Source organism: Mustela erminea, chromosome 3 (genome assembly GCF_009829155.1).
Source record: "Mustela erminea isolate mMusErm1 chromosome 3, mMusErm1.Pri, whole genome shotgun sequence".
Classification (NCBI taxonomy): domain Eukaryota; kingdom Metazoa; phylum Chordata; class Mammalia; order Carnivora; family Mustelidae; genus Mustela; species Mustela erminea.
Window position 1 is genome coordinate 123,212,076 of NC_045616.1, and position 22,665 is coordinate 123,234,740.

General features: G+C 44.8%; 1 protein-coding gene and 1 non-coding gene across 5 annotated transcripts in view; one reads left to right on the forward strand and one right to left on the reverse strand.

Moving 5' to 3' along the window:
* Positions 1–22,665, reverse strand: part of ARHGEF37 (Rho guanine nucleotide exchange factor 37) — a 51,094-nt gene that overhangs the window by 21,431 nt on the left and 6,998 nt on the right. For 3 of the 4 annotated variants that reach the window (XM_032337355.1, XM_032337353.1, XM_032337354.1), the window contains exons 2-4: positions 15,395–15,591; positions 14,100–14,223; positions 4,584–4,731 (exon numbers count right to left, since the gene is read on the reverse strand). In XM_032337355.1, coding sequence (XP_032193246.1) covers positions 4,584–4,731; positions 14,100–14,223; positions 15,395–15,580 — 458 coding nt within the window. In that variant the 5' untranslated portion in view covers positions 15,581–15,591. Of the gene's footprint in view, positions 1–4,583; positions 4,732–14,099; positions 14,224–15,394; positions 15,592–22,022; positions 22,042–22,665 lie in introns of those variants that run through there. The other variant, XM_032337356.1, reaches the window with a different exon arrangement.
* On the forward strand, positions 5,892–5,999 carry LOC116587411. Its single transcript, XR_004284426.1, has one exon. It is a non-coding gene; the product is annotated as a U6 spliceosomal RNA (small nuclear RNA).

Below are 22,665 nucleotides of genomic sequence, written 5' to 3' on the forward strand. Positions count from 1 at the left end.
AGGCGCTCCAAGCACTGGAAATTTTTATGATGCTACCTTTCATAAATAAGACCCAGACCATCTGCAAGAACATCATACGTCCTACTTCCTCACTTCCTCTGCCCCCAGAGCATAATGTTATCCCTGTGTCATTTATGTCATTTGCTGCTTCTTATCATACACAGGGAGGTCAAATGTGCTCTCATTGCTACTTGTCATTCTACGGCATGTGCCTTCTCTGCTCTTTCCTTTTTCAATACTTCTTACATGGAATGGCTTCTGACTTTTCTTTCCTTGAATCCAAACTTATTTATTACAAGTAGGTGCCAGCATCTGATTCTTTCATTAGATTTCTAGGGTAGCGGTGCCCAGGCAGTTCCACACTGAAATACATATTACTTTATTAGACATTATTTTCCTTTTACTTCTTTTTATTACTTTTAAGCCATTATCTTTTCTTTCCAGTTATGTATACAGGCAGGGTATCTCTCTCTCTATCTATCTGCCAATCTATTTCAAGAATATATGTCAGGATATTAATTTAAAGTTTTTTACAAAAAAGGAGCATTGAGGGGCATCTGGGTGGCTCAGTTGGTTGAATGTCAGGCCCTTGATTTTGGCTCAGGTCGTGATCTCTGGGTCGTGAGATCGAGCCCTGCGTCGGGATCTGTGATGGGTGTGGAGCCTCCTTAAGATTTTCTCTCTCCCTCTCATTCTGCCCTTCTCCCCTGCCCCTCTCTCACTCTCTTAAAAAAAAGTGGGGGGCGTCTGGGGGGCACAGGTGGTTAAACATCTGTCTTTGGCTCAGGTCATGATCCTGGGGTCCTGGAATTGAGCCCAACATTGGGTTCCCTACTCAGCAGGGAGCCTGCTTCTCCCTCTGCTGCTCCCCCTGCTTGTGCTCTCTCCCTCTCCCTCAAATAAATGAATTCCTTAAAAAAAGGAAAAAAAAAAAAAGGAGTATTGAAACCACTAGTGCTGAGAGCCACAGTGTGGTTTCAGAGAACTACAAACCCTGCCCAGTCGGGACAAGGGTAATAGCTGGGGTTTACAGTGTCACTTGGGTACAAGTGAGTCCAAACCCCCATGAGGCACAGTTATTACTCCCCCTTTCACATGTAAGGAAACCAGGTTCGGAGACATGAAATGGATCTGCCAAGGTGAGCTGGAGCGGAGCCAGATCCACCACTGGGCAGCGTGGCACCGGAGCCCATGAGAAAAGTCTGGACTGGTCTGGCTGGGAAAGACCGGAGTGTGGGAAGCACGAGAAACCGCAGCCTCTGAGCCAACTAGGGCCCCCCGACGGTGCTTCTAACCTGTCTGAGCTCGATGCCAGTATTTGGCACCTGGGAGATGTTCTATCACAGTTTCTGACTTCTTTTGAGAAGTCGGAGGGTCTGGCCACAGTGGACTCACAGTCCTACATGGCAACTGAGGCGGATGGTTTGTAAAGTAGGGCTAAAATTATTCTACTCTCTGCATGCACACCCTTTGTTGTGGCGGCTGCTGTTGTACCCACTTTGAGTACGACCCTGAAACTCCTCCCCTTGAGAAGCAGCGTCAATTTTTCCACCCCTTGGGTCTGTCACAGAACACCAATTCCCAGCCAAGACCTCCCAAGGCCTTACCCTCTCCTGCCCCCCCCCCACTTCCCTTTTCCCTCCCTCCCGCTCTCCCCCTGTCTCAACCCCGTGACCACCATGTGAACAAGCCTGGGCCACCTGCCAGGTGACAGAGCCTGTATAGCCAGAGCTGAATCAGCTCGGTGTCTCAGACATACAAGAGAGCCCAGCTGAGATCAGCAATGCTGACCTGCAGGTGATCACGGGCATGTGAAGGTGCTCAGGCGGGGCTAGAAGAATCCTTTGTGGAGCCCGGCCATATTGCTAACAAGCAGCAGAATGAACCAAACACATGTCTGTCTTAAGCCATTCTGTTCTGGGTGCTCTGTTACACAGGGAACGTTAACAGGGCTGCAGCTGCTCTCTACACGGGGTCTGTTGGCTCTGGCTGGCCACAGTCTCCACTGCTCCCTTATGCCCTACATGTGCCACTCTTGTTTTTGTTATCTGCCTCTCTCCTATTGAAATGTTTTTAGTGACTCTCACAAAAACCTAAGTTTCTTTTTTCTTTTTTAAGATTTTATTTTATTTATTTATTTATTTATTTATTTATGAGAACGATCACAAGTAGGCAGAGAGGCAGGCAGAGAGAGAGAGAGAGAGAGAGAGAGAGAAGCAGGCTCTCCCCGAGCAAAGAGCCCAATGTGGGGCTGGATCCCAGGACCCTAAGATCATGACCCGAGTCAAAGGCAGCGGCTTAACCCACTGAGCCACCCAAGTGCCCCAAAACCTAAGTTTCTAAGACCCATGAAAGGATGAATCAAAGGGGGAAGTGAATATAGGTTTGGGGGGGTAGCAAGGGGCCAGGGTAATTGAAAAGGAGGCTTCAGGAGGTTGGAGGGATAAAGGGAGAGGAACAGGGGAGGAAGCAGGAGCTTCCATAGGCGATAACAGCATCTTCAAAGATCTTACTCTGTACAGTCCTTCTCTTGGGTGTAAAGGGAATGTCTAAGTAAGATAAAATAACAACCGCCTCTCATCCTCCTGCACTATTCTGATTTCCAGAAAATGACCTTCATCTATCTCCATTTGGGGAGCTTGTCGTGGGGAAGGTAAAGCCTTTTTGAAATAGAAAAGAAGCAAGACAATCCCAGACAAGGAAATATAAATGATCTTAAATATACGAAGAAATGACCAACTTTAATCATGAGAAGTAAATGCAAAATGAAACCATACTGAGACACCATTTGTCACCTCTCTCAGTGGCATTACTCTAAAATTTAATGACACACCCTGGTGAGGCTATGAGGAAACAGACACCCACACCTTGCTCACAGTATAGCCTTTATAGAAGGAAAGTTTGCAATCTTAGCAAAATTATCCATATATGCTTTCTTTGACCTAGAAAGTCCACTTCTGGACAGTCACCTTACAGAAACACCTGCACCTGTGGGAAACCTGGGTGGCTTAGTCGGCTGAGTGTCTGACTCTTTGTTTTGGCTCAGCTCATGATCTCAGGGTCCTGAGATCAAGCCCTGCACTGAGCTCTGCACTCAGTGAAGAGTCTGCGTGAGATCCTCTCTCTCCCTCTTGCACCGCCCATCCCCCCACCCATGCACACATGCTCTCTCTAAAATAAATAAAATCTTAAAAAAAAAGAACTATATGCACCTGAGTAAAATGACATACACTCACGAATAATCACTGAACGCTATCTGTAATAGCGGAAGAAAAGAAGCAAATTAATGTCCATTAATAGAAACCAGTTAAATGAACTGGGGGAACAGCCATGTGGTAGAAGAACAATACGCTCTTCAAAGGCTCATACATGAATGCACTCAAATAGGAAGGTGTTCACGATACATGGTGAGGGGAAAAAAATACAAACTTTTTTTAAAAAGGCAGTGAAATGACAGCATATATTTGATTTGCTTCTATATGCATAAAGGAACTCTACAAAGATCCACAAGCAATTTACAAGTGCTTGTTAGCATGACTTTGGGGCTGGGAGTAGTATTTAGGTAAATGAATGGACAGGATTGGACACGACAGGATTTTTTGTGTTGCATAAATTTGGATATTTTAAAGCTTCTGGGGCATCAATTTTTAAAAAAAGCTTCTGAACTATGTAACTGTTCTCCACTCAAAATTTTAACTTAAAAAATATCTGTTCTATACATGTTTTTTTTTTTAAATATTTTATTTATTTATTTGTCAGAAAGAGATGGGGAGTGAGAGAGAGCACAGGCAGGGGGAGCAGCAGGCAGAGGGAGGAGCAGACTCCCCACCGAGCAGGGAGCAGGATACGGGACTCGATCCTAGGACCATGGGATCACGACCTGAGCCGAAGGCAGACCCTTAACTGACAGAGCCACCCAGGAATCCCTACTCTCTCCAAATTTCTATCTAGAGCTTCTACCCACTGGTGCCAGCTCTGGGTGGTGAGGCCACCCAGGGCAGTTTGGATCCTATTTCAACTGTGTGTGGAGAGGCCTTCCAGGGTGATCCGAGCCCACCTCTTGCCATGCTGCCTACAGCACATGGTTCCCACATCTCACTGCCCTTCCCGTGGGAGAAAGGAGTGCTGTTCACCAAAAGTTTCTGCTTTTCCACCTCTGGACCCCCAGGCAGGGTGGCATACCCTGGCTTCCTGGCAGGTGGACAAAGCCACGGGATTAGGTCTGAGCCATGAATTACAAGAAAGGGATGCATATCATTTCTGGCCTGGAGCACTTAATCCCCCCACTGAGCCTCGAGCACTTATTAGCAGCATCGGGCCCTCCAGAGCTCCCTTGCCCTTTGCCGCAGTTACTGGCAATAACCCAGAGCGTGGCTGCTGTTGGCGTGGGCCCCAAAGCGAGGATGGCCCAGAGAAGAGCCTCAGGTGACCTGCAGTGGAGCATCAGGAAAGCATAAACCTTTGTTACTCGAAGCCACCGAGTGTCGGGGATTGTGTCCCTGCAGCAGCACGGGCAGCACCGAGGAGGGGAGAGACCTGGACAGCTCCCACCCCCAGGGCCGACGGCAGCAGGAGCCACTCACACCACAGCCTCGATGACACTCTGGATCTCTCGCTGCAGCTCCGGCTCCTTCCGGTAGGTCTCCACCAGCAGCAAGGCCTGGTCGTAGCTGGCACAGTAGACCCTGTAGACTCGCTCCAGCTCCTCTTGGAATTCCAGGAACAAGTTGCCTGATGGTGAAAAAGCAACAGGGACCCCCAAAGGCATGTCTGTCTGTCCCCTCACTTGGGACATGGAGGTGGTGAGTTAGACAGATGAGCCCTTCGCTGGGGACTGGGACCGCCAGGCCTGACCTGTTGGGCCACTTTGGGCAAATTACCTCTTCTTCCTGAGCTTCCATCTTGCTTTCAAAAGGCTGCTGGAAGGATTACGTGACGGAGCGCTGCTCAGGCTGGCGCCCGGGGAGTCTTACTAAAGCACAGCTATCATTACAGCAGTAATATTATTTGTGAGGTGCTTTACAGGTCCCAGAACGTACTCGTGTCACACCTTTATAATCACGTGTGTGCCAAGGACAACTTCAAACCTCCAGTCTACAAAGACACGCTCAAGCAGAGCACAGGTTGTCACCTGCATGGACTCTGCAGTCAGAGAGGACCAGGAACAGCTCTCCAGCCAACCCTTCCCGTGGGACATGACCCAGGGTGAGCCCTTGACCTCCTGGACCTTCCATTTTCTCACCCACAGATTGGAATAAGAGTCTGCACCTCCAAGTGTTTTTTTTTGTTGTTGTTAGAACTAAATCAAACATGGCATGTAAAAACATCTGATGCAAACTTGACTCCCACAATATTTACCAACTGCTTATCTATGGATTAGATGTCATGCCCCCTTCTGCGCCCTGCGAACAAAACAAAGTCTCTGTCTCATGGAGCCTGTGTCCCCGTGGTGAAGACAGGCAGTAAGTAAATACGTTACACCTGTCACAATGCGATGATACGAAGAAGCATAACAAAGCGTTAGAAAGCAGTAGAAGATCTCCATAAGGAAGGCCTCCAGGAGGACGTGCATGTTTATCAGAGACCGGAAGCACCGGGCCCTGGGAACGTGGAGTGGGAGCAGCACTCCAGGCTTTCGGAAAGAAAATGCAAAGGGCTTCAAGCCTTAGGCAGGAGAGCACTGGGCATATGGGCAACAGCAAAAAGGCAAGAATAGCCGAAGCACAGTAAACAAGAGCACCAAGCAGAGAAAATAATCCAGCAGCTGCAGCCAGATCACACAGGGCCTCAGGTAGGTAGGTAAGATGGAGTAAAGTGTTTGTGTTTTCTTCTAATAGAGGCAGGGGTTTGAGCAGGGATGATCTGCTTTCTGTGTTAAAAAGACCAGTCTAGCGCTCGGCTTCAGCAGCACATACACGGAAGTTGTTACAATATGGAGAAGATGAACGTGGTCCCTGCACAAGAATAACAGGCAAATCTATAATGCATTCCATATTTTTATTTATTTTTTAAAGATTTTATTTATTTGACAGAGAGAGAGCGTGTGCACACAAGCAGGGGCAGCTGCAGAGAAAGAGAGGAAGCAGACTCCACGCTGAGCAGGGAGTCAGGACGTGGGGCTTGATCCCAGGACCATAGGATCATGACCTGAGTGGAAGGCAGATGCTTAATGACTGAGTCACCCAGGGGCCCTGCTCTCCATATTTTTAAATCAGAAATTTATGAGATTGGTTACCTGCAGCAGGTGGATGGATTGGGGTGGAAAGAATGAGGGGATGGGATAGGGTAATAGGGATGAGAGGTGAGCATGGATTGGATGGACTGGAATTGTAGGTATCAGTATGAGTTCATGGTTTCAATATATAAATACAGACAGATAGATATAGAACAAAATGTAGTGTATATGCATACATTAGTATATATACATATATATCCCAGCTCTATGAGTTGACATCCCAGGGGCAATGAGCACACCTACAGCCTAGAGCTTGGTGTCTAAATACTATTCTCCCCAAATAGGAACCAGGGATCCTAGGAGAAATGGTTGATTCCAAAGACAGGGCAGGGAAACACAAGACGATCCTGGAACACCTTGTGGTGTCAGAAAATAAGGATGTTCTCAAAAATTGTCAGAGACATACTACAAGGACACAGGAGCCAACTGGAAGGAGCTCTCAATGGCCAACACTGGTACAATCTGAACAAGAAAATAAATAACCATAGTACTGGATTCTGACTCACAGAATAAAGGAAACATTCAAGAGGCCATACTGTCATAAATAAATAACTGAACAAATGAATGCTCATGAAGGGACAGTTCTTGCTTATAGAAAAATTGCTATTAATAAATGTCGAAGGGATAAACGAAATAGAAATTACCATGAGAACACCAGTAATAGTTCTTGTAGGCAAGAACCACTGACGGATGTTAAAACTAATGGGTGGGGCACCTGGGTGGCTCAGTCGGTTAAGCGTCTGCCTTCCGCTCAGGTGATGATCCCAGGGTCCTGGGGTCCAGTCCCGCATCAGGCTCCTTGCTCGGTGGGGAGCCTGCAGAATTCTCCCTCTGCCTCAGCTGCTCCCTTTCCCTCTGCTGCTCCCCCTGCTAATGCTCTCTCTGATTCTCTCCCTCTCAAATAAATAAAGAAAATCTTAAAAAAACAACAACAACAAACTAATGGGTGAAAGTTTGAGATGAAATAGGACATTTGGAAAAACTATCAAAGTTTTTCTCTGTAAGCTATTCATGAATAACAAGGGGGAAATTATATATATTACTTATAGTAATTATGGTGGAATAATATTTATAGTGGAAAAACACAACAGATATTACCTTCTATCAACCATGTGATCAAAGTTAACATTATTCTAAGTAATAACATATGGGAACAACAAGTGCCCCTGTTCTGACACACTAAGGAGGACAGGACATTGGCCAGGATATTATTGCCAAAAATGTATAATGTCAATTTAAGAATAAAAATAATTTTAATTTTTTAAAAAGATTTTATTTATTTATTTGTCAGAGAGAGAGAGAGAGCGCACAAGCAGGCAGAGTGGCAGGCAGAGGCAGAGAGAGAAGCAGGTTCCCTGCTGAGCAAGGAGCCTGATGTGGGACTCGATCCCAGGACCCTGGGATCATGGCCTGAACCAAAGGCAGTGGCTTAACCAACTGAGCCACCCAGGTGTGCCAAAAATAATTTTAATTTCATAAATACATAAAATGTACTTTTATAACTTATAAAATATAGATTATACATACCTAAGCTTTTATAAAATCTATAATATCATTTTAATTTTAATAACTGAAAACTTCAAAGTGACAGATAAACTACAAACCTGGCTCAGACTCTTCAAAAGTGTATGGTCACAAAAGACAGACAGACTAAAGAAGGCCAAGAGAACATGTCAATAAAATGAACTGTGGTAACCCAGATTGGATCTGGTAACCCAGATTGGATCCTGGGCCAGAAAAAAGACATCTGTAGGAAAGCAGGCAAAATGTGAATAAGGTCTATAGAGTTAATAGTGTTAATTAATTAATTAGCATTAATAATGCTAATTTCTGGTATCAAAAATATACTACGGATATCTGAGATATTAAAATAAGAAAAAGCTAGTTTGAGGGTTGTTTAGGACCTCTGTACTATTTTTGCCACTTTTCTGTAAATCTAAAATTATTTTAAGATTTAGAAAGTTTTGGGGCGCCTGGTGGCTAAGTGGGTTAAAGCCTCTGCCTTCGGCTCAGGTCGTGATCCCAGGGTGCTGGGATCGAGTCCCGCATTGGGCTCTCTGCTCAGCGGGAAGCCTGTTTCCTCTTCTCTCTCTCTGCCTGCCTCTCTGCTTACTTGTGATCTCTGTCAAATAAATGAATAAAATCTTAAAAAAAAAAAAGATGTAGAAAGTTTTTTTTTTTTAAGATTTTATTTATTTATTTGACACAGAGAGAGAGAGATCACAAGTAGGCAGAGAGGCAGGCAGAGAGAGGAGGAAGCAGGCTCCCAGCCAAGCAGAGAGCCCAACGCGGGGCTCGATCCCAGGACCCTGACTGAGACCAGGAACAGAGCTGAAGGCAGAGGCTTAACCCACTGAGCCACGAAGATGCCCAAGATTTAGAAAGTTTAAAAAGAACTTTGAAGACATTATACCAAGTGAGAGCCAAACATGAGAGGACCAATACTGTGGTTCCACTTCTATGAGTTACGGAGAGTGGGACCATATGAGAGTTCCCTGTACGTTATACTTATCTGTAATCCTAAAAGCACTCTAAAAAGTAAAGTCTATTAATTAAAGAAAAAAAGATCTATACTATGTTGAGACTAAACTAGGGGTCAAAAGTGGTTACAAGAATGGCAGTTAGAAAACTACCTCACCCATCCACAAGAGCCTATGGTCGTCCATCCAGGGGGAAGTGGTGAGGGTGAAGAGGAATGTGTTAGCCAAGAATGGGAGTGGGGGGCTGTGGACCAGAGGAAGCCCAGCAGACCCTACTGCCCGCTGAAGCTACAGGCTGGGCCTCTGACCTGGACCAGACCCCATCAGACACATGGGACAGTGCCTAGCTCGGCGTGGTCTAGCTTTCAGCTACCCAGACTGCCACACAGGACCAGTCCTCTTCGCCAGTTCTGGCCCAGCCGATCCTCAGAGAGAATGCCTCAGGAGAAGCCCCCAGAAGGAGAGAGCACAGAGCAAAGAGGACACAAAACTGCAGCTAGGGAGAATGTGCATGCCAGGAGATCAGCCAACGGCAGAGACCATCCCAGCTAAGAGACAGCCTGGGGGCAGCCCTGAAATGTAGGGCGGTTCCCACATTTTTCTTAACCCGGGAACGAGTCAACACAGATGTGACTGATGGCAAAGAACTGTAGCGTAGCGTGGCTGCGGTAGAGGAAGGCAAACTCCCAGAAGTACGGCTATCCAAAGGGGCAGGAGCACCAGGAATGCACAAGGAAAGACTTGGGGCGCCTGGGTGGCTCAGTGGCTTAAGGCCTCTGATTTCAGCTCAGGTCATGATCTCAGGGTCCTGGGATCGAGCCCCGCATTGGGCTCTCTGCTCAGTGGAGAGCCTGCTTCCCCCTCTCTCTCTGTCTGCCTCTCTACCTACTTGTGATCTCTGTCTGCCAAATAAATAAATAAAATTAAAAAAAAAAAAAAGTAAAGACTTAACTTATTTTCGTCTTGCCTTATGGCCACAGACTGTAAACAAGTCACTCCAGTGGAAAAGTTACTCCCAGCATCAAAAGAATACCTGTCGGGGGCACCTGGGTGGCTCAGTGGGTTAAGCCGCTGCCTTCGGCTCAGGTCATGATCTCAGAGTCCTGGGATCGAGTCCCGCATCGGGCTCTCTGCTCAATGAGGAGCCTGCTTCCCTCTCTCTCTCTCTCTGCCTGCCTCTCCATCTACTTGTGATTTCTCTCTGTCAAATAAATAAATAAAATCTTTAAAAAAAAAAAAAAGAATACCTATCGGGTGTCTGGGTGGCTCAGTGGGTAAACGTCTGCCTTTAGCTCCGGTCTTGATCCCCGCGTCCTGGGATCGAGCCCCCGCATCCAACTCTCTGCTCAGTGGAGAGTCTGCTTCTCCCTCTTCCACTCCCCTGCTTGTGTTCCCTCTCTCACTGTGTCTCTCTCTGTCATAAATAAATAAAATCTTTCTAAAAAGAAGTATACCTACAGCTGGGATGAATCAGAAAGACAAGAAAGAGAGTTAAGATGGTCAAGGCTTACGGCTCTTGACTCTGCCTGGCCAAGCTGTATGACCTTGAGGAAATTACTGAACTTTTCTGAGCTTCAGGTTTTTCTTTAGTAAGATGGCGACAGTAATAATAGTACTCAACTAGTCAGAGTATTGTGAGACTGAAAGAGCTAGTCTGTGTTACTCAGCGTCATGGCTGGCACATTTCAAAGAGGCAGAAACTGAGGCTCAGAGACCCACAGGAACCGGTGGGCAGCAGAGCCTTGCCAGTCAGACTCCAAACCATTAGACCTGCACGGCCCAGAGGCAGAGGTCACTGGCTACATGTGGCCTTTGGGGACTAGAAATATGGAGAATCTTGATTGTGATGTGCTGTCAGTATAAAAGACACTGGATTTCAAAGACAGTACAAAAAAAGAAGCAAAATGTTTCATGAATAACTTTTATATTGATCACATGTTAAAATATGAGTTTGGAGGGGTGCCTGGGTGGCTCAGTGGGTTAAAACCTCTGCCTTCAGCTCAGGTCATGATCTCAGTGTCCTGGGATGGAGCCCCGCCTCAGGGTCTCTGCTCAGTGGGGAGCCTGCTTCCTTCTCTCTCTGCCTGCCTCTCTGCCTACTTGTGATCTCTGTCAAATAAATAAATAAAATCTTTTTAAAAAAATATGAGTTTGGACATATTGGGATAAATCAAATATACTAAAATTAATTTTATCTTCTTTAATTTTCCAAATGGAGCTACTCAAAAATGTTCAGTGACGCGTGTGGCTTGAATTACATTTCTATTGGACTGCACTGAGCTACCAGGGCACCTTCTGGTGAGATAACCCGGGGCAGAGACGCCTGTGAATGTCAGAGTTGTAATGGACTCATTCGAAAAGGACAGGGGACCTAAGTCATCTGGGGGAAAAAAAGCTTGTTAAAGACAGCTATGCCTGAGATCTAAAAATCTTTTAAAATGCTGTGTCTGCAGGATTGGGAGAAGGGCTTTCCTTATGCAGGAAGGCAAGGGGGCTGGCAAGATCAGGAATAGAGAGCTGGCAGATGCCAGGGCAGTCTTGACCCAGCACATAGGGCACCGAAGAGAAGAGCCATATGGATTCTCTGTGCCTTTTTTCGGCTAACCACAAGGATCAGAGGATGAGGAGGCTATTTTCTGTAGACTCTGTAAAGGAAATAGGAAATAGGACAGGAAATCGAACTGCCATATCAGAGGGGAAAAAAATACAGGACTAAATTTCAGCTAAATAATGAACACATTTTTAGTATAAGTATATTCTAAATGTTGCATGGGACATCCTGATACTAAAAAATTATTCACTGATGGGGCGCCCAGGCGGCTCAGGCAGTTATGTGTCTGACCTTGGCTCAGAGTCCTGGGATGGAGCCCTGCATCAGGCTCCGCGCCCAGCAGGGAGTCTGCTTGACATTGCTCGTGCACATTCTCTCTCTCTCTCTTTCTCAAATAAATAAATACAATCTTTAAAAAAGTATTCATTGTTTATCTGAAGTTTAAATTTAATTGGGACCTGTATTTTTAAAGATTTTATTTATTTATTTGACAAACAGAGATCACAAGTAGGCAGAGAGGCAGGCAGAGAGAGAGGAGGAAGCAGGCTCAGGCTCCATGCTGAGCAGAGAGCCTGATGCGGGGATCAATCCCAGGACCCTGAGAACATGACCTGAGCCGAAGGCAGAGGCTTTAACCCACTGAGCCACCCAGGCCCCCTGGGACCTGTATTTTATCTGGCAGTTCTACCAGAAAGGCAGGTAGCAGAGTGATCATCAGGTGTGTTTGGAAAACAAAGTGACATCCTGACTCTTTGCTGCAGGTCAACCAGGAAGGCAGAGACTGGCAAGCAAGGCCCCTCACACAAGGAACCACATCGAACCTCAAACCACAGGAACAGGAGAACCTGACTGAGTCCCTGGACCCCAGCGTGTCCTCAGCCTGAGGTTATACTGACTCCCACTCAAATAAATGGTAATTTGTAATAGAAATAAGGATAAAAAGATAAATGTTGAGAATATCTACCCAGCTACTTAAAAAAAACCTTGTTCTTTCATTTTGTGTTCATCTGTCTTTTATAGGAAATGGTAACTCATTTGCATTAGTGTTTCAATAAGGAACTCTATTCTCAAGGGAATAATAAACACATTCACAGGCTTTGCTACCATTCTCCACTACGTGGAAGCTGCTCAGTGCCACAGTTAAGAGAGCACTGGCTCTGGAGACCTACTACCAAGTTCAAATCCTGACTCTGCCACTAGCTGTGTGACCTTGATGGGTTACATCCCCACTCTGTGCCTCTGTGTCCTCAACTGTAAAATGAGGTAGCCGGGCGCCGGGGTGGCTCAGTGGATTAAAGCCGCTGCCTTCGGCTCAGGCTCAGGTCATGATCTCGGTGTCCTGGGATCGAGCCCCGCATCGGGCCCTCTGCTCAGCAGGGAGCCTGCTTCCCCCTCTGTCTCTGCCTGCCTCTCTGCCTACTTGTGATCTCTCTCTCTGTCAAATAAAATAAATAAAATCTTAAAAAAAAATAAAATAAAATAAAATAAAATAAAATAAAATGAGGTAGCAGCGTCTACCTTTCTGGGTTGTTGTGAGAATGAAATGAGTTAATACATGACTCCAGAACAGTGCTAAGCATTTAGTAAACACTCAGAAAATGGGCTTTCTAAAAAAAATGTGTGTACTTGTTATTTTTAATCTCCATCGTCATTCATGTCTCAGAAAGTGTAGACTGGTGATGTAAAGGCCAAGGAACTTGGATGGCCCTGGGCTGGGTGCCCTCCCTGCCCCCCTTCTCTACCTGGTACCCTTTCACCCTTCCCGCCTGACTCTACTCAAAACCCCTGACCTTGGGGTTCTGTGGTGTGAGCTCAGGGCAACAGATGAGAAGAGAATGTGGGACACAGGTGTGAGGTTTATCCCCACTCATCCCACCTCCTTTACGCTCTAAAGGGTCCTCCTGACCATCCCAGAGTGAAGACACTCCCACCATCTCTCACCTGGGTGACAGTGAGGCCCCCACTGGTCTCATGCGTCCACACTTGCCACTCCCTCATACCCACTGTCCGCAACAGCCAAAGAGGTCATCAAAAAGATAAATAGGACCATATCGCTTTCCTGCTCAAAACCATCTAGTAGTTTCTCATCACATTCAGAATAAAATCCAAACTCCTTACCATGGCCTAGAAGGCCCTATATGATTCAGTCCTTCTCCACCTTTTCCATCTCATCTCCAAACATACTCCCCTCATAAACTTCCCTGGAGTAATACTAGGCTTCTGTCTGTCCTTCAAATGTTCTAGGCTTATCCCTGCCTCAGGGCCTTTGCACAGCCATTCTTTCTGCTCTCCCTCCAGATCCCATAGCCATCTCCTTCCTAATATTCAGATCTCAGTTCAAATGCCCCCTTCCTGAGAGGACTACTATCGTATCCAAGGGTTACTGCATTCGTTTCCGTTCTTCAAATTCTAAATTATTTTCTAAAATTCTCTTGTTTATCTGTTTATCTGCTGTTCTCTAACTTGCCAAGCCGTAAGAATGGGAACTTGGACTCACTTGTTGATGCTGTGACCCCAGCACACAGCATAGTAACTGGCAAGTGCTCAGTACAAAACTAAGCTTAGTAAATAACTAACGGCTCAGCCGGGCCACTCACCAAATTTGTCCCTCCTTGTCTCTGGGCCCCAGTCTCGTTTTCTGTAAACGAGATGGGATTGGGCTGGATATTATTTGAGGGTCCTACCACCTCTGTCATGCTGTATTTCAGAGATGCCCAAAAGAAACTCCCATTGAGCTGCATTTCCCTGGAACTAGAAACAGTTCAGCAATACCCACATGCTGAGGACAATTCATGGGAACCTAGGGCTAACAACTGCCTTGTCTTTTGCTTACCAATTAAGTACACTTGTTCCTCTTCCCTGGATGTTGTCTCTTGCAGATCATGAAGAAATCTGCTGTTCACCTCAATGACATCATCGATATTTGAGAACAGGACATCCAGATCTCCCTGGGGCAGCTAGAAGGAACAAAAAACCATAGGAGTCTCTGGGAGTTGAGCAGAGGGACTATTTGCAGACTTTGGACATCAGTCCAGAACATTCATACCTTCAGGGTCCTATTACTCTTGGGGATATTGTCACAGTGGAATGTTCTCAAGGTTTTGAAAAACTTTATAAATTAGGTGTTCTCATCACTCTACAGGAAGTGAGGAAGAGATGGAGGGCTCAGCATGGAATGAAAGCTGAACTGGGGTTTTATCCCAGATCTGCTGGCAGCCATCATGTTTCTTCCCTCAGTTTCCCTATCTGTCAGATTAGGGCAAAAGCTGGATTTCCTTCCAGCTCTGACATACTTGGCACCCACCACCATTACCTTGACATATATTCTGAACTCCAGCTACTATGAGCTGGCAATTCTACTGTAGGACATCTATATATGTGCATGGGTGTATGCAGGAGATTGTGTGTGTGTGTGTGTGTGTGTCCTGGATGCACAATCAAGTAGGAAGAGCTAACTGCAGAAAGATTTCTAGAGTATGCTCTTATTCTTGTTGGAGTAAGTAACAACCTGTAGTTGTTTGCTTAATGCCTATAGAGAAAAATCCTAATTTCTGGAAAGTAAAATATGAGAAAACTTTTACTTTGCACATTTCCCACTTGAGTATTTCATTCATTCAAGACACACTAATTGGAAGTTTCTGATTTGTGAGTCCAGAACTGGGGGTACATTGCCCTAATGGTGCTTACGCTAAGGGATACTTTATATTTTATAAAGAGAGCCTATATTATTTCTGAAATCAAGAGGAAAAAAAAAGATGTAAAAACCCACCATCATGATAACTTCTTCCTGTTGCCATCTCCTAAATGAGACGACTGGAATATAGGGCAGTTTAAGCAATTTGTTCTAAATTTGATAAAGGGTTATTTTATGCATTAGCTCACTTAATTCTCTGGGGTGACTACTCCTCTCTCCATTTAGCAGATGCATACACTGAGGCTCTGATGTGTTAAAGGCCTGGCTGAAGGCTGCACGCCCAGTAAATGGAAGCACCCCAGCTTCCATCCAGATGACTTCCCGGCCACCACACCTTCCCCTCCATCAGGCCTGCCCCTGGAAAATCTGTGGGGTCTCAGAAGCCAGGACCCAGGTCTGCCCCTGTTAAGGGAGGCTGTGTGCAGCCCCCGTACCTGCTGCAGGCGGCTCCTGATGTCAGAGGCACAGAGCCGGAGCAGGTGCAGGTAGGAGAGCTCAGTGTCAATGAGCTCCCTGACAGCCAGCCTCTGATGCAGCGACAGTCTGTCCCCAGAGGCCCGGCCTTCTCCGTCGGGACTCCCTGTCCTGGAGGATGGCTCATCAGTCCCATGTTCAGCCATGTCAGCAGGTTCTAGGAAAGGCAAACACATCCCAACTCACTTCCAGGAGCTCTACTGGAACATACTGTGTCTAATCCAAAGACAACCATTCATCAAGTGGCCTAAAAACATCTCTAGCTTGCACATCGCATGATGAACTGTGTATTAGCATTTGTGGGCAGTATCTGAGCAATTTGAAAAGGTAGAACAAGGCTCGTAATTGCTGACATTTTCCAGGATTCAGATAATGTGTTTGCCTAGCTTTTCTTCTATTTTTTTCCCAGCTCTTGACCCAGATTTCTTTATTTGGTTCAGCCCAGTCTCTCCCACCCTCTGTCCCAGGGGTTCCCTCCTCTCTACCCCCACTACCCCACTCGGGCCCCAAAGTCCATCCCATGGGCTCTTCCATAGCCTCCAGGGGCACTGTTCCAAGTCTAAAGCCCTCTCCCTCTGGCTGCCGCCCACACCCATGCATCCTGGAGGTGCTTCCAGCTTATACTTCCTGAAACAAAGCTGTGATCACGGCATTCTGCACTGTGGGGATTGAACAGCTCCCTGTTGCTCTGTGGTCCGGCTCCAAGCTCATTTTCCCCTTCACAGACCATCCTCCAGCCAAAGAGAGCTACGTGCTTTCCTCCGGGCCTGCACAGTCATTTCCTGCCTCTGTGCTTTTGCACCTGCTGGGCCCCCTCCCATGTCTCTACCCTTGGACATTCATCTTCCCTTCCCTTCCCTGAACCTCCCAGCCAGATGGACCTTCCCTCCCTGACACTCCCACAACCCTTTTATCTCTAGGCTTAAAGGTACAATTGGCAATACTGTGAACAACATGGCCTGAAACCCCTCCCTGCTACAAAACATCCTAGACAGTCTGGATCAGCATAAAACTCCCTCCTCACAGCCCGGCAGGGCTTGTAAGAGAAGAAAGGAAATAGCAGGACCCCCAAACAGAGAGAACTGGAAAGGAGAGCAGGAGCAGCTGAGCAGATGTGGCTGGGGCCCCAAGTAGAAGAGTGGGCAGGGAAAAGGGCATGACCAAGTTCAGGCAACCAGGGACTTGGGCACAGGTGTTCAGGCAGGAACAAAGATAAATTTGTTTTATCTTTGACAAGCTTCTTCACAGAACTGGGACCCCCAAAGACTCCAATGAAATGGTGGATCGAAAAAAAAAATGTCCCCCACTCACACAGAAGATGAAGTCCTCTTGGCTTGGGTCCTACACGAGGACAAAAAGTCCCCTCTGAAAATTCATAAAAACAGGCCTGCCCTCACTGGGCTTTAGGTTCAAACTGATACTACACTTGTGGCCCAAGTAACCCAAAGCTGAGAAACCGACAAAAACAGTTCTGGACTAATGCTATTCTGAGTGCTCATAGAAATAAAATGTCTCCTCCTGTGAACCCTGTCCTGAAGATGAGTCTGCAATCCAGACTCCACAGCAATGAGCAGGAGTAGACCCCAAGAACACCGAGAGTCAAACCATTAGGTAAAAACTGTAAAATAAGCAAGGGGAAAAAAAACTCATAATATTAAAAAAAAAAAAAAAAGACCTGTATAATTTTGATTTTTTAAAGCACCAAACAGAACTTACAGAAATTAAACATAAAGCCTTCAAAATTAAATACTGAATAGGCAGATTAAATAGACATCTAGAAAAGAGAAATACCAAAAGGGCACAAAGATCTGAAGAAATTATCCAGATTGCTAAAGAGAGAGAAAAGCATGGAAAATATGAAAGAGAGCTTAAGGAATCTGGATATTGAAATAAGAAGGTTCATGCGTCAAATCTGAATTCTAGAAGGCAGGAATAAAGAGAGTAAGGAGAGGTAATATTCAAAGAGGTAAGAGTAAGAATTGTCCAGAATTTATAAAAAAAATATGAATTCTTAGATCCAGGAAGTACAAGTCCCTAACAGGGTAAGTATTTTAAAAATCTGTATCTAGAGCCATTGAGGAGAAACTGCAGAACCTTGAAAGCCTAGAGAATTTATCTTTATATGTTCCTCTTCTCAGAAAACTATGGGAGAATAAATATCCTCCACCAAAATAAGGAAACAGGAAAGAGGAAGACATAGGTAGAGGACTCTGGTGATCAACAGTGAGAAGGGCCAAGGAAAGCCCCAGATGGGGAAGGAAAATCCTAGGACTGACCAATGGCAAACAGTCTATGGTATTTCAGAAGGCGCTAGAACGTCCTGAAAATAGATTCATTGAATCGATAAAGAATATGGTATATCTTTGGGGATAATCACACAGATCACACATACAAAACTAAGAGATAAACCATCGAACAAACACAAAACAATTGTTAAAAAAGTTGTGCCAGAGCAGTTACCCTTGTGGAAGGGGTAAGAGGACTGATAATAAGAGAAGACATGAGGGGGCTTCCAGGGTGGTGGTCGTTATTTGACCTGGGTGGTGGTTATATGGGAGTTTGTTTTGTGAAAATTCACTCAGCTTCACTTTTCTGTTTGTCATAATTTATAATAAAAAATTAAAAGCGAAAAAAAAAAAAAAAAGTTGTGCTGGAGCACCTGGGTGGCTCAGTTGCTTAAGCGACTGTTTCCAGCTCAAGTCATGATCCTCGAGTCCTGGGATCGAGTCCCACATCGGGCTCCCAGCTCCACAGGGAGTCTTCTTCTCCCTCTGACCTTCTACTCTCCCACGCTCTCTCTCACTCGCTCTCTCTCAAATAAATAAAATCTTTAAAAATAAATAAATAAAATTTTAAAAACTTAAAAAGTTGTGCAGGAAAAATAAAAGTAAGTGTACATTACTGCCTGGTTCAGTTATAAATACAATTTATACACACTGTAATGCAAGTGACCTATCAATATGATGTGTAACTATACTGGGAGTATGTGGTCGTGGAAGGCGTGTGTATGTGTGGTGGAGCGGGGAGTAAAAATAACAACTAAATCTTCCATGGTAGAAAGTCAAAGAACAATACATAAACCAAAAGCTCAATCGACAGTACGTGCATGCTATTTAAAGACATGGAGGGACACCTGCATGGTGCAGTTAGCTGAGCCTCCAACTCTGGTTAAAACAGAATGACCTGTGTTCTCTCCAACTAAACTCTAGCCTATACAGGTATGAACAGGTAACTGACAAAGGAAGAAGTTTAAATGGCTAATACACAAATGAAAAGATGTTCGGTTCACTAGTAACTAGGCAAATGTGATTAAGTAAAACCACAATGGGGGCACCTGGGTGGTTCAGTGGGGTAAGTGAGGACTCTTGGTTTTAGCTCTGGTCATGACCTTAGGATCATAGGATCAAGCCCTGTGTCAGGCTCCAAGCTCAGTGTGAGGTCTGCTTGAGACTCTCTCCCTCTCTCCCTCTCTCTGCCCCTGTGCTCATGCACTATCTCTCTCCCTCAAATAAATATATCTTTACAAATAAAAATAAGGGGCACCTGGGTGGTTCAGTGGATTAAGCCTCTGCCTTCGGCTCAGGTCATGATCTCAGGGTCCTGGGACCGAGCCCCACATTGGGCTCTCTGCTCAGCAGGGAGCCTGCTTCTTCTTCTCTCTCTCTCTCTGCCTGCCTCTCTGCCTACTTGTGATCTCTCTCTCTCTGTCAAATAGATAAATAAAATCTTAAAAAAAAAATCACAGTGAGATAACATTTCATGCCCATCAGACTGGCAAAATATAAAAATGTTGGTGAAACTATAGATGACCAGGAAGTCTCATGTACCGATAAGGTAATGTAAATTGTTGAAACCACTCCAAAGAGCAATTTGGCAATAACTAGAAAAGTTAAAAATGCTTGCACCATCAGGCCAGTTCCACTCTTAGAGATAACCTGTCTTTAAGATACTTGTCCACTTGGGGGCGCCTGGGCGCCTGAGTCTACTTGGCTCAGTCTGTTGAGCGGAAGGCTCCTCTCGGGTCACGATTCCAGCGTCCTGGGATAAAGTCCCGCATCTGGCTCCTTGCTCAGCAGTGAGCCTGCTTCTCTTTTTTCCCTGCCTGCCACTCTGTTTACGTGTGCTCTCTTTCGATCTCTCCGTCAAATAAATAAATGAACTCGTAAAAAAAAAAAAGAAACTTCTCCTCCTATACACAAGGAATGGAGACAAGAATGTTCACGGCAGCACTGCTGATAATGAAATTAGAAACAACCTAGATGACCATCAACAAAAGAATGGGTTATTAACTTGTAATATATCCATACCATGGAATTCTCAACAACAGTGAAAATGAACAAACTACAAATTCATATATCATAATGGGTAGCCTCATCAACACTGTAAATAAAAATATATTATTATAATATAAAAATTATATATATATAATATATAATATAATATATATAATATATATGTATTAAAAATTTTGTGAACATGATCAACAGTAAATTCAGGATGGTAGCAACCTCTGGAAAGGGAAGCAGAGAAATGGAATTGAGGACAGATCAAAAGGGACTTAATGGGATCTGAAGCTGTCTTGTTTTGAGCTACACTTCTAATTTTGAGACAGAGATTCACATGCAGTTATAATAAATAATAAACTGGTTCCATGTACCCTTTACCCAATTTCCTCAATGGTAACATCTTGCAAAACTCCTAACACCATCTCACAGCCAGGATACTGGCATTGATACAAGCAAGACACAGCTCATTTCTATCACAAGGACCCCTCATGTTCCCTTTTCACTCACTTCCCTCCAGCTCCATCCCATCCTTAACCCCTGGCCACCAGGAATCTGTTCTTCACTTCTGTCATCTGGTCATTTCAAGAATGTATGTGAATGGAATCATTACAGTGTGTCACTTCTGGGGACCGACTTTATTCAATCAGCATAATGTCCTGGAGATTCCTGTAAATTGCTGCATGTATCAGTAGTTCGTTCCTTTTTATTGCTGAAGTAAGAGAAGTCCTATTTGCTTAAAAATAATGAAGCACAGAGGACAAAAATGTTAAAATTAAATAAAGCGAGGTGGTAAGAACATGGTATTTGTTTCACTGTTCTTTGTTCTTTTCTGGATGGGTAAAATATTTCCTAATATTTTAAGTGGCACACAGCCCATTCAAACTTGTACTTGGCTATTTAGGGTTATTCAGAACCAGGCTTCAGCCTCCTGCCCAGACCCTACACACTCAGAGACAGGGGAGCACCCATTCACCTGGTGTCCTTCACTATTCCTCACAATACTGATGATACTTGCATATATAAATGTCCTTTGGGAGGGACTAGTAGCAGCAGAAGTTTCTGTCATGGGCCATAAGCGCTGACCTGATCAGATGATCTGTAAACTGAATGGGGAGAGCAAAGGGCCTAGAAAGATCCTGGAATGCATCTGTCTGATGCACAGCTCTGTTCCAGCTCTTGAACACTGCCCGTGGCCTGCTGACCTGTCCCTGGCCTGAGTCGCTGACACTCACCCCCCTGTGCACAGTAGGTTCTCTAGAAAGATCCCAACAGGCTTTCAGGAGAGCTACTCAGGTTCCACTACTCAGAACTATTGCTAAACAAACAAAAAGCACATTCTACAGAGAACTGCTAAATATTTAAAATAGCATTAATTTGCACTTAGGTTAACTGCAAGCTAGACCTCCAAGCTGGCCTGGCAAAACCTCCCTGTAAGAGCATTTTGTCATCTCTTAGTTTATGGTCTGTATAATGGAAAGAAACATATTTTTATTTCTTTAAAAATATTATACATTATTTGGTAATGAAAAGGAATGAAGTCCTATGGATATGTGCTTTAACACGGATGAATCTTGAAAACATTATGCTAGGTCAAAGCAGTCAGTCACAAAGGACCACATATTTTATGATTTGACTTATATGAAATATCCAGAATAGGCAAATCTATATAAAAGTAGATCATCGGATTCCTAGGCTAACTGGCTAGGGTATGGAGTGTGGTGGCTACTGGGCACAGGGTTTCTCTTGGGGGTGGCGAAAATGTTCTAAATTTATTGTGGTGATACTTGCACAACTCAGTGAATATACTAAAAACCACTGATTTGTATACTTTCAGTGGGTGAAGTATATGAGATGAGTTATAGCTCAATAAAGCCCTTAATCAGAAAAATATTATATAGTATTAACTGCTGGCAGAGGTGTGGGAGAAATTGGATCGCTCAGACATCACTGGTGGGAATGCAAAAATAGTACAGCCACGGCAGAAAACAGCTTGTCAGTTTCTTTTAAAAAGAAACCTACACTTACTAACAATCATAACTTCGGGCATCTATTCCAGAGAAAGAAAACTTCTGTCCATACAAAAACGTGTCCACAAATGCTTACAGAAGTTTTATTTGTAATTGCCAGACCGGAAACAATCAAAATGTTGTTTTAATAGGTGTGTTTAACAGGTGAACGCTTTAGGGACACTTGGCTGGTTTAGTCGGTAGAGCATATAGGTACTCTTAATCTCAGTGTCATAAGTCTGAGCCCCATGTTAGGTGTGGAGCCTACTTTAAAAATAATTAAGAAGAGGGGGCGCCTGGGTGGCTCAGTGGGTTGAGCCGCTGCCTTCGGCTCGGGTCATGATCTCAGGGTCCTGGGATTGAGTCCCACGTCGGGCTCTCTGCTCAGCAGGGAGCCTACTTCCCTCTCTCTCTCTCTGCCTGCCTCTCTGTCTGCTTGTGATCTCTCTCTGTCAAATAAATAAATAAAATCTTTAAAAAAAAAATTAAGAAGAGGTGAATGCTTTAAAAGAAAGAAAGGGTAGATCCATTACAACTGAACACCCAGAAATAACACGGATTGAATTATGCATAAATTGTGATAGCCTGAAGGGCGTTTGGGGGTATTACACGGCCTGAAAAAAAAAACTAATCTTAAAAGGTCATGTATGATTCCATTTATGTCACGTACAACATTATAGAGACAGAGAACAGATTAGTGGTCACCTGGCTAGGGATGAGGGTGAAGGGCAGGTGAGTGTGACCATAAAGAAACAACACCAGGGAGATCTTTGTGGTCCTAGAATAATTCTGTGTCTTTTTTTTTTTTTTTAAAGATTTTATTTATTTATTTGAGAGAGAGAGCAGAGGGCTAAACTGATTTTAGTTCTAAATTGCCTATTATGGGGACTCCTGGGGGGCTCAGTTGGTTAGGTGTCTGCCTTCCGCTCAGGTCATGAC